This window comes from Phyllostomus hastatus, unplaced genomic scaffold, assembly GCF_019186645.2.
Source record: "Phyllostomus hastatus isolate PE091 unplaced genomic scaffold, TTU_PhHast_1.1 phas_contig_10, whole genome shotgun sequence".
Classification (NCBI taxonomy): Eukaryota; Metazoa; Chordata; class Mammalia; order Chiroptera; family Phyllostomidae; genus Phyllostomus; species Phyllostomus hastatus.
The window spans coordinates 2362970-2375345 of NW_025333499.1; the positions used below are offsets into that span (position 1 = coordinate 2362970).

General features: G+C 47.9%; 1 protein-coding gene across 3 annotated transcripts in view; it reads left to right on the forward strand.

The window, feature by feature from the left end:
• The window catches only part of IQSEC2 (IQ motif and Sec7 domain ArfGEF 2), a 76709-nt gene that overhangs the window by 18650 nt on the left and 45683 nt on the right, over positions 1–12376 (forward strand). For all 3 annotated transcript variants that reach the window (XM_045832605.1, XM_045832611.1, XM_045832620.1), the window contains exon 2: positions 5200–5229. In XM_045832605.1, the coding sequence (XP_045688561.1) occupies positions 5200–5229 (30 nt within the window). The remainder of the gene's footprint in view (positions 1–5199; positions 5230–12376) is intronic.

The following is a 12376-nucleotide window of genomic DNA, read 5'->3' on the forward strand; positions in this document are numbered from 1 at the left end:
GGAAGTTCAACATCCAACAATAGGAATTCCAGAAATTGAGAATGGAAGAAACAGCAAGAAAGAAATGATCACAGACGTGATACAAGAATATGTCCAGAACTACAGGAATGAAAATCCCACTGAGTAAACCACAAAACAAATGATAAAAAGACCCATACCAAGGTGAGCTCCTGTGAAATACCAGGGGTAAAGGGAAGATCCTGAAAACTTCCAGAGAAAAACCATGTCGTGTACAAAGGATAAAGAAATAGAATGACATTGGACTTCTCAGCAACAGCACTGGAAGCTAGGAGACAATGGAGTAGTATTCTCAAAATGCTGAGAGGACGTAATTTCCAACCTAGAAGTCTATACTCAGTTGGTATAAATCAAAGATGAGGGTGTAAGAAAGATGTTCTCAGACATGTAAGATCTCAAGATTTTATGTCCTGTGCCTCCTTCCTCAGGAAGCACTGGAGAAAGGGCTCCAGTGAAATGCAGACTTGAACTCAGAAAAAAAGGCCCAGGAATCTAGAAAATAGGAAATCCAACACAGAACCCCAGGGTTATGAGGAATGGAGAAGGTCTTAGGGCAACCTTGTACTGGTCTAGAGAGCAGCTAGCCTGGATTGCAACAGGAACAATGTCTTGAATGAAAAAAAAAATATATCTGATGGATTACCTATGCCAAAACAGAAGAATTGCACTTGTAACAGAGTTTGGGGAGAATTGATCATATATACGAAGAAAACTATGCAAGCAAAAATAATATTATTCAACACCAGGGAAAAGAGAAAGTTGTATGGGAAAGTAAATGTAATCATAGCATATGGTGCGATTAATCCACTATTAGTATTGTGAAAGTCATAATAATGGAAAACAGTAATATTGATTTAATCAAAACATTGTGATATGACTACAATGGTAGAATGAGAGGAGGGGACATGTACGCCTTCATGAGAACTGGGGGCTGGAGGTGGAAGTGTGTGTAACAGAGCTGTATCCTCCCCGAATAGTAGGAATTCCATAATAACACATACAACTAAGAAATAAATCAAGAAGTAGAAGTACAAGTGTGTTCTTTAGAAACAAGGAGGTAAATACCAAAACAAGCAGTTAAAAGATTTGAAAACTGTCTGTCTCTGAGAGTGGGAGTTGAAGGGAGGACAGGTAGAGCTGGGAATTTGTGGGGTTTTATTATAATCCTTGTGATACAGTGTGACATAGAAATCCATATACATGTATTACTTTGGTAAAAATAAAATTTCAAAAGAGCACACACAAAAATTTCAAGGACGGATTAGCAACATGAGCATCCACTTGAGAAATACGAATGTGAATTCAGGAAGAAAAGAACTAAAATAGTTTACAAAAAGACTATTATTTTGTTAAGATCCTTTTACAGTTTGGCTTTTTGGACTATTTAATGTACCACTTTAATAAATTAAAACTAATTTTAAGACTATAAAAAGGGCCAAGACTGTTCCAGGTAGCAAATATTAAGTGTGTGTGTGTGTGTGTGTGTGTGTGTGTGTGTGTGTGTGTGTGTGTGTGTGTGTGTGTTTTAAAGAAAAAAGCAGATGGAAGGGCAGAGTGTGATTTAGAGCTTTGGAGAACTTGGGCTTGACCAGCAGGAATGTCAGTGGGGAAATTTCCGAATGAAGGAAGCAGGAGAACCACACTAACTGGTTTGTGCTTTAGAGAAGGTAGTTGTCCATTGAAGAGACCATCAGTTAGATAAAGTGATGTTTGGGAGAGGAGCTGCCCGGCTGTCCCCAGGACTAGTTGTCAGCTTTTGGAGAGACCTACCTGACTCCTGGGTCAGGATGTCCACCTCTTTCTCTCTGGGACACTTCTGGGAGGTGCCCAGTTCACAGTTGCCATTCAAGTCTCCTTTAGAAAATCTGCCTTCATCGGTGTCCAATCTCCTTTCTGGTGGACATCTGATTTTTTAGACATGTTACTCAAATCCTGGCTAGAGGACCAGTCTTTTTCTTTCAGGTAACTATGCATATCTTGTTTCTGATGCATTTTATTTTTTAAAGATAGTTTAGTTCTCAGAGGACAAAATTGTTTATCTAATTCCAGCTTATTAGGTAGAGGTGCTTTATAGTTCACCAGGTCCTGTTTACAGACTGCGTAGAGAGTCAAAACCAGAGGCAGGGAATCCAATCAGGAGATGAGGACAGAAACCCCAGTATGGCTATCAAGGATCTACATTCTCTTCAATTACTCTGCCCTGTTGTCCCCATAAGTCCCCAAGAGGTTCAGGAACTTTCTCTATTTTGCCATTTATTCTTCCATCTGTCAGATTGTCCCTTGTATCTGGAAGTAGCAACATTGAAGTGCTTGGTCAGGTTACATGCCTGAGTTCTTAGTTCAGAAAATATGGTCACTATACTTATAGGATTCAACACATTACTGTTTAGTGCGCATCAGTCCTCAGGATGGGAATTGGCATTGCTGACCCTCTGAGAAGCCTGAGGACCTAAGTGACCTTTCTTTAGGAGAAGGCTGTGGTACTAGCAGGAGAAATTAGGCCTGAGGTGGATTGATAAAGGGAGGCCTGCTACCTTGGTCTTTGCTTCTTTATGTTAGACAGCTGAACCTGTTTGATCAAAGAGAGAAACTTTAGGATTCTGAAGAAACTAAATGTTTTAGGCCTGAAGATTGTTTGGAACTCAGCTAACACAGCTTCATTGTTTTATAGATGATAAACTAATGTCCAGAGAGCTCATCCAAGTCTATGTACACTGCCAGTTAGGGAAGGAGCCATAATAGAACCCAGCATTCTTTCTATGAGTCTACACTGCCCCCCCAAAAGAATGGTGGTGTAGCTTCTTGGAGTAAGAGGTGGATTGACCACTGAGTATGAGCCCCAAAGAGGTGTTGATGATGATTATTATCTATGCAGAGTTAAAAATATAGGAAGTACATAAGAGGCTGCAAACCCCCGGGGTGGAAACACCCCACGTTGAAGGTCACATGATGTTGTATACCCCTAAAACTAGTAAAAATCAGTCTTCAGGGAGGAGAACTGACTAATTCACTCTGTGTCATGGCTCCCCTTAGCTGCCATCTTGAGGACGGTAACATCTCTCAGAAGAAAGGGACCTGGAGAGGAAGGGTCCGTCTTGACATTGGGGAACCAGGATAAGGAAAGCCACCCTAACCGTGTGCAAGCCCCGCCCCCTTTCCAATTATAGTGGAACGTGTAGTAAAAGCACGAGCTTTGGTAGGTTCACACCAAGCTCCCTTTACTTGTGTGACATGGGACAAATCATTTGAACTTCTCTTAGTCTCAATTTCATCACCTTAAAATTGGATGGGTAATTTCCAATTTACAGGATCAAAGGAGATAATGTACAAAAAGAGCCTGACACCTTGCCCAGTACATGGTAGGTGCTTAGTGATGGTTTACATGAGAATGGAGATGAGTATGTATGTCACTCTAAAGTAGATTGGGGCAGGGGGCCAATTCCAGAGCTCCTTGAGGGTTTGTATTCCCCGGTTGGGACCTGGTTACAGTAGCCTGCATAAGTGTGTGCTGGAGTTTGCGGGTGGGGTGGGGTAGCCAGGAGACCTTCCTGCCTGGAGCAGAGGATTAATGTTGGGGAGAGAGACTGAGGGGCTTGGCCTCCATTCTTTTGGTAGTTGGGGAGTCACTGAAGTTACCACCCTCTGACCTGGTACCTGTGAATAATGGGGCCAGGCCTCAGAAGCAATCTTGTTGCTGCAGAGTCAGATGGAAAGTTCTCATAAACGTGAAAAGGTTCTCTGTGGCCCTGGTCCTCCATCCCTTGAGAAGGCTGCGAAGCCTATAGGTGTGACCCACTGTCAGGCACTATGCTAGGCCAAGCTTCTCAGCCTCACCCACAAGGGGAGGGATTCTTACCATCCCACCCACCCCCCCACTTTACAAGTGAAAGAACTGAGGCTGGGCAGAGGGGAGTGCCTTCCCCAGGATTATGTGGCTAGTAAGTAGCAGAACTGGAAGTACTGTACTCACCCACTGTCTGAGCTCCAGCACCCTGATGCCTGCGTGCCCCACCTCCATTCACTCTTTCAACAAATACTCTCTTTTGAGGTCCACCTGCTTCCTGTGTGTCCCTCTCTCATTTTGCACTCAGCATAGATGATGTTCTCCACACTTAAGGTCCCATCATGATTCTCTCACCTGAGAACAGGGCCTGCAATGTGTTCATGTCTCTCCCCTTTGCAGTGTGTAATGGTTGGAGGAGGGGCTAAAGAGGGAGAAAGAAGATGACAGGGATGAAGAAGGCATTTCCCAGAGTCTCCCACTTGTTCCAGGTGCCCTGGTCCTTCTTCTTGCCCTTGTCCATCCCCAAAGCGATAGTGCACCAAGTTCCTTCCTACTCCCCACTTCCTTGTGTGTGCAGCACCCTCCCCCCCTGCACCAACACACATAGTCCCTTGGGAGGAGCAGTGGAGGGGTGTGATTCAGATTTCACTCATTCCCTCATTTTCCCCACCCCATTCTCTTTTGTTGCCCTTCCTTCACCTCTGAGAGGGCTCACAGTGAAGAAGGCAGACCAATGTAGAAAGGATCTCAGCAGCTTACTCACTAGCCCTCTCAGCCTGGTCCTCTTCATCTGGAAAATAAGCAGGTTGGACCAGGCAATTGTCAAAGCCTTTTCTGTGTTGTTAATAATACCTGGCATTTGCTGAGTTCTGAAGGATTTAATCATCCCAACAGCCCTGTGAGAATTGACCTTATGTTACAAGAGGGGAGACTGAGGCTCAGATTCCAAGAGGAGAAGTGACTGGCCTGGATCCCAGGGCTAGAAAGTGGCAGATCCGATATCTGAGGCTCAGTCTGTCTGAGTTCAAACCTTGAACTTTGCCCCTGCCCACAGTTGCCGGCTGCCACTCGGCTATGCTGATGGAAAACCTTACTCCACCTTGACCCACCAGACCCACATGGCTGGTTCTTGGCACCTCTTTGACCTCACCTCTGACCACTCTTCCCCTTCCTCCCTCCACTCCAACCACACTGTCCTCCTCCCTGTTGCAACAACTGTTTAGGCCTTTTGCCACCTCAAGCCATTTGCACCAGCTCTTTGCTCTGCCTGAAATACCTGAGTCCTCATTTTCATGATGTGCATTAGGATTCAAGGCCACTGCACAAGGTAGAGGGAGAAGAGGTGAGAGCATATGTTGACTGTCGTTTTCTTTTTTCTCTCTCTGTTTCCCATTCAGATCTGATGGTGAGAATTCCAGAACAGTCAGGTCAGTACTGCCTTTCTTTATTAGTAGTCGGGAGATGGGGCAGGGACTAGGGTGGGGGGGTCTTTGATTTGTTATTTCAGGTTCCATGGGTAGGGGTGGGGGCCCACTCCAAGGGTTTTGTCCTGTTGCTATAGGGGTGGGTATGGAGTGGGGTGGGAGGGCTGGGGTGAATGTGGCAGGCATGGGAGGGGGCTGGAACTGTTCTTTAGTCTTTCTGACCCTAGCTGACTTGTGGGCTAGGATGAACCCTGGAGGGGTTCATGGGAGCTGCCCAGATGGGAAAGCTGACCTGCAGAGAGTCCAACTCTGGCCCTGGGACCTTTTCAACTGTCTCTTCCTAGGAGAAGAGGGCACGATAAATGTGGGGCTTCCCTGGTCTGGCTTTCATGCTCCACCCTGAACAACGGTAGCTCTGGGTAGTGGGATTTGGATGGACTTTCGATGTGACACATTGTACATATTAGAAATATACGTCATGGTGACAAGTGCACATATTTTTTTTGTTTGCTTGGTAAAAAGGTTTACAAGCTTCAGAAAGTTTTCAGGATGTGATCAATTTGTCACTTGAAGAGGCAGGAATAAAACTGGGTTAGAGACAAAGGCTATTTGTGCATTTCCCATGCCTTAACCCGTTAGGAGCTTCATGAAGACACAAGTGTTAAGTAGAGGAACAAAGTGAGAATTACTGGGGGGTGTGAGAAGAAGGCCCATTAGCCTTAACATTCGGGTCAGGGGTGATGGGGTGGGCGTGTAAGATGAGATGGGCCCAGGCAACAGAGGCAGGGGATGGGTGCATTAGGTCCCAGGCAGGGCTACGACTAGCATATGCAGCACCCTCATGAAGAGAAGACTCCACTGAGTGTGTCAGTTGGAGGAATGTTCCCTTTCCATGGGCTACTGCAGCCCATCAGTAGGGTTTCTGGCTCAGTGAGCAGAGCACAGGTTGGATTCAGCCCCCACACATGCCCTCTTGGCTGTGAACCCTTGTGCAGGGCACAGCTTGTCCAACAGTATGCAAGAGCCCAAGTCCTGGCATCTAGGCAGTGGATATGGGAGGGGGCAGAAGAACCCAGCATACAGACAGAGGTGCATAATGAGATACACTGTACCGTAGCATCCCAGGCAGGGAGTACAGGGTGAGCACACTGATGCCCAGGGCCAAGGTAGGAGCTGTGGGAATGGGAGTGCATGTGGGCCAACAAGCAATCAAGAGGCATGTGATGACCACAGTCAGGCCCATGATCCATGACAAGACACAGTCCCTGCCTATGCATGCAGTGAAGGATGTGACATGGGCACAGCCTGTTCTAGCATTTAGGAACGAACTAGTCTCAAAAAGGACCCGGACCCGACTGTCCCACTGTGGGTTCAGAGAAAGGCAATTTGGGCTGACTCCCAGCACAGGCCCCCAGGCATTTCTGCTGATATGCCTGGTACTTTTCAAGGGACGGATTGAAGATGTCTCTAGCTTTGAGCAGTTCCTGAGACCTGTAGCTCATGATATTTAGTAATTATCATAATCATAAGTCATATGGTGCTACACATTGGGCCTTTACAACTTACCGAACTTGCCAAGGACTTCCTTTTGTTTGATCCTCCCAATGACACTGTAGGCAGAACTTGGGCTGGCCTTAACATCATTGTTTTACAGTTGAGGAAACTGTGGCTCGGCCTGGTTTGCCCACAGCCACAAAACTAATATTTGGCTAAGCCTGGATTCAAATCCAGGACTGCTTGGCCCAAAGCCCAGAGCCCAGCCCACGTCCCTGTGGGAGCTGTTGGAAGCCTTGCAGATAATAGTACTTGTCCTCTTCCTCATCCTAATATTAGTAATAATAGCAGTGATCATTTGCTCCTCACATTCTAAGAACTCTGAACATGTTCTTACTTAATGTTCACAATATCCCAATTAGACATAGATTAGGATCCTTGATTTACAAATGACGAGCATGAAGCTCCTGAGAGGGTCAGTGAATTGCCCCCAAAAGAGCGATGGGTCCTGGTGGCATCACTCTGACTCAGGATCCAAACCAGCCTGTATGTTCCCAACATCCATGCTGATCCACAGTCACGGAAGTTACAGGGGCCGTGAGGATTCAGCAATTGGAGAATTAAAGGTTAGACTTGGGCTGTGGAAGGCACCTAAAACATGCCACTCATGGGGCAAGATCTTGCAAACATGGCAGGAAGACTCTTTAACTGGGGACAAGGGACACATGGAACTGTCAGAGGATGCTCTGAGTGCCTGCATGTAAATATTTTAGCTCACTTCAGTTAGGGGTCAGGGATGGCTTCCGGGAGAAGGTGGCATCTAAGCTGGGCTATGAAGGACTGTGCATATGGAGGGCATCGTTGGAAGCAGAACTACTGTACTCAGGAATTGAGCGTGAGGTTAGAAATGTTAGCAGTTGGTTGAGCTAAAACACATCTGGAAAAGGCAGGGGAAGGCTCAAATGTTAAAGATCAGAACGCTGGTCAGGGTTGGGTCACCGACCTAACCTCTGTCATCAGTGAGGAGGCTAGAAAGTTTGGAGGAGAGGCTGGGCTCTGCAGCATAGCAAGGGAAGCAAAGGGCTCCATTAATGGCTAGGTCACTGTCTAGATACATGACTTTGGAGAAATCTGTTCATCTCTTGGAACCCCAGTGTCCTCCTCTAATGAACGCACGTGTGTGTGAAGGGGAAAGGTTAGGTAGATAGAAGAAACACCATGGAGAAGCGTTAGGCAGCGGCCGCATTGGAAGCAGAACAGCAAGGAGTGAGCAGAATTGGTGGATTCAAAACCCCCATGGCAAGGCCCAGGCCTGAGGGCTTCCAAGTACGGGGTGCCAGCAGAAGTGTGGAGTCTAATTAGAGCTGAACAGCTTGTGTTGCGGGAGGGCTGTGGGTAGAGGAAGGTGCCTGGACTTCCTGTAGATTCTTGAGAAGTTGTCAAACCTCCAGGCACCTTAAGCCAATGTCCAGAGAGGGACTGGTGATGGCTCAAGGTCATGAAGCTGGCTCTTAGCAGAGCCTGCTTCCTAGTTGTGTGTGCTTTGTGAAGTCACTTAACTTCTCTGATCCTTATTTGTTTTCTCGTCAGTAAAATGAGGATAATAATTCTGATTTCTGTGGGTTGACAAGACAACCTTTACAGTAAAGCAAAGCTCAGCATAAAATAGTGGATAACACATTGGGGTGCTCTCTAGCCTCCCCTAACCCAATCCATTGCCGTATGCTGAACAGTCAAGCTTGAGAAATGTGAAGTGTAGAACTTGAAAACAGAGGGGCAGGAGAGGCCAATGCCTCTGCCACCAGAAGCAGAAGGAGCCCAGTCCTAGAGGTACTGCCTCTGCAGTTGGGGTCAGGCTGGAACTGGGTAGTGAGGGGACTAGGGACCGGGCTGGGGTTGCTAGGCACACAAAGATAAGAGCTGGAGGAGGTGGCCTGTTGCTAGGTAAGGAGAGAGGGTGTGGGGAGCGGCTGACACCCTGAGGAGCTAGGGATGTCCCCATGGCAACTGGAGCCGCTGCAATCTCAGGAGGAGAGGTGGGAGGAGGAGCCACTGCTGGCTCTGCTCCCAGAAGAGGCCTCCCACTCTGGGCCTCAGTGCCCCCATCTGTCCATCGGGAGTCTGGATTAGATAATCTCTAAAATTCTTCCTTGTGTTGACCTCCTGGTAATCTAGGGTGGCTGAGAGCTCACAGACGACCTTCCTCGGTTCCCCCATTCACACGTCCAAGGCACTAGCAGTCCCCAGAGCGGCCCCAGCGGCATTGGCTCTCCCCTCCCGTGCTGCCTCATGTTTGCGACAGCCTGGGTGTCCACCCTGTCCAGCTGTCTGTTGCAGTCACTTCTTTTGTCTGGAACCTTGTCACTTACTACCTGCCCAAAGCACCCTGGGAGGCGCAACTCTGGTCCTGCCCACTCTGGGAAGATGTCCCCGCTTGCTTCCTCCCTCCTGGGCCTCTTTGGCTGCAAAGGTCTGAGCTCCTCCTGCTATCCTTAGTAATCACTGCTGCAGTTTGTCAAGCTGCATCTAAGAGCTGGGCTCCCCACAGGACACCTGACAGGCTGAAATCTTTACAGCAGGGATGTCACACTCATTTTCACGGGGGGGGCACATCAGCCTTGCAGTTGCCGTAGAAGGGCCGGATGTAATTTTAGGACCGTATACATGTAACTACTCCTTAACAGTTAAGCGAGAGCTTGGCGCTGCCGCCAGGTAGAATCAAGGTTCTGGGCCGGATAAAACAAGGTGGGGAGTGCTGATGCCCACGGGCCTTATGTTTGCCACCTGTTCTTTACAGTAAATCTATGGTGTCATGTCACAAATCCCACTTTATATAACAGACAGTGCTCTGAGAGCTTATGTGACTTTGTCTGCAGTCCCTTGTGTAGTATGTGGTGGAGCCAAGCCTGGAACCTGGCTCTGTCGCACCAGGCCTGATGGGGGTGTTAGCAGCAGCACTTACCAGCTGATCATTAAAGCTATGTTATATGCTAGGCACCGTGCTGGGCACTTTTCCTGTATTTTCTCATTTAATCCTCACAATAATCCTATAGGGTACATATTCTTGTTACTTCACAGATGAGGAAACCGAGGCTTGGAGGACTAAAATGATTCCCCCTGTGGTGGAACTAGGCTAGGGATCTAGGCCACCAGAGTTGCAGTCACCATGTTGCGCTGTACTGGGGTTAACCCAATCATATTCCAGAAGTACCACAGAGCATTCCCTATGTACCAGGCCTGTATTGTGTGGTCCTTGGGGCAAGAGAGAGCTGGGACAGAAGCAGGGTAGAGACACAGATAAGCCAGTTCTGGCAAGCCCAAATGGGAGTGTGCTGCTGCTGAGAAGCCAGCTGTAAGGACAAGAGTCTGGAAGGGGTGGAGCTGGAATCTGACAGCGGGATAGAGGAGGAGGGAGGCGGGGGAAGTTGGGTAATTTTCCCAAAGAAGGTACCTTTCCATGAAGCTCACAGGAGACAAGAAGGGGCAAGAGGGTCCTCCCTCCCCTTCCTGTTTGCACTCCCTTGCCCCCCACCTGGCCCAGCCCCAGGAAGTAGGTGACCCCTAAGCTGGCTGAGTGCCTGGTTGGCACAAAAATAAACTCTCTCTTCCCCTCCCCTAGCTTCTGTCCCCTCTGTCCTGGCTTTAATTAGCAGCCCTGGGGATGAGTCATTTGGCAGCTGGGGAGGGAGGCTGCTCAGCGCCCAGTGAAGCCTCCACTCCTGGCTCAAACCAAGCCTTGCGGGCAACGCTACTGTGTTCATGCATGTGGGTGCACTGCTGCCGGCCGGCCAGCCCTGTCCATGCGGGTGTGAGGAGTGCAGGGGCAGTGCTACAGGCTACTGAGTGTCTGTGCATGTCAGGGTGTCTGCATAGGAGCAAGTCTGGTTGTTGCTGCCTTTGTTTCTGTGTGCCACTGGATGTCAGTGTGTGTGTGTGTGTGTGTGTGTGTGTGTGTGTGTGTGTGTGTGTCTTTAGCGTTCGTCTGTGGTAGACAGTGTCAGGAAACGAGGGACCATTTGGGTGAACAAACACGAATGCTTTATAATTACATTCACCCCTCCCTACATAAGTGTTCTCTTTGCGTTTTTGCTTATGCAAGCCCTGCACTTATATCTCCAATTTTCCCTTGTCTTAGTCTGGGTGAATTTTGTGGCAGGGAACACAAACCCGCTCAAATTTGCTCAAGAATAAAGGGTGGGGGGAACTATTATGAGGCTACATCTCACAGAATCTAAGAATAGTAAATGAAGTATAGCCAGGCCTCACCCACTGGAAATGGGACCAAGAAACCAAGATATCTCTGTCTCTATCTCTGTCCCTGTCTCTATCTCTGTCTCTGTCTCTGTCTCCCTGTCTCTCTATCTCTGGCACCCACGTCTTGCCTGTCATCTCTCATGGCTTGCCGGGTCCCTGTCATCTCTTTGTCATTGACTCCTGTCTCTTGACTGGCTTCCTCTGCTTTCACATAGCCTGATGTGGCCACCAACCTGGAAGCAACATGACCTTCCGGCTTCAGGGTCCACAGCCACATGACTGCAGCGTTTCTGTCTAGCTTGTGGTAACACAAGGTGGCAAGGCGCTGTAGGTGGGAGTCGATTCCCTTCAAAGAGGACGAGGGTAGAGAGGTCAAATACTTGATGGTTGGCCTTCTGCCATGAGCACAGTTTTTGTGCCCACAGGAAGGTCGGAGCCTGGGTGGCAGTCTGCTCAGAGGCCCATTATTGTAAGATTCCATCAAGGTTTTGTTTCCTACTGTAATGCAAATTGACCTTTGCTCACAGTGCTTTCAAATTTCATGTTCTTGCATCAAAACGCCCTGTTTTATCTAAAAATTTCCCCTTATTTTGTGCTTTTAAGTGCACAGTGACTATTACCACTGCTCCCAGTATGTGGGGATTTTCACAGCCTCAGAACAACTGGCATAATGCTACTCATGGTGCAGCTGCCACCAGGTTCTTGGTTGCTTCAGGAATTTTTACATTTTATTAGTGCAGTGACTGAATTTATAGTTATCTGCAGTCTATAATTACAAGCGCACATTATCAATATTATCAGCTTGATGCTTGAGCTTAGTTTTCCATTAATACAAACCCTGCAGTTTTTCCATTAATTATAGAGGGCCTTAATGACCCCTTAGACAAATTTTCACCTGTGAGTAAAGAGTTGGGAACCAGCTGTGGCCGTAATGACTGCTCTCCGGATGCAGAGGCAGTATGCCCGTGGCTCTGGCCTCAGTCCTGGCCTCCCGTTTCCTGCCTGAGACTGGAGGCTGCCCACCTCCTTCTCTGGAGACTCCTGTTTCTGCTGTGGCACATAGCAGCTGCTGCCATTATTTCCAATAGAAACGATACTTTTCTGATTATTGTTAAAGCCATCTTTCCACATGTAAATGGTAAACTCAAGTGGGCGAGATCACCCCAGGCTCATGGCAGAGTCTCCAGCTCCTCCCTTCCCTTTTATCACAATTCCAAATATTAAGAATTGCTTTGATTCTAACAGTGTCTGCTATGTGTCAGGCACTGTTCAGGAGCCCTCAACACACATTCTCTCTAATCTTCCCGGTTGCCCTGCCACGTAGTGATGGTCACAGCCACTTTACCAACAGGGAACAACACTAAAGAGGGTAAAGGGACTTGTGAGAGGCCATCCATCCATT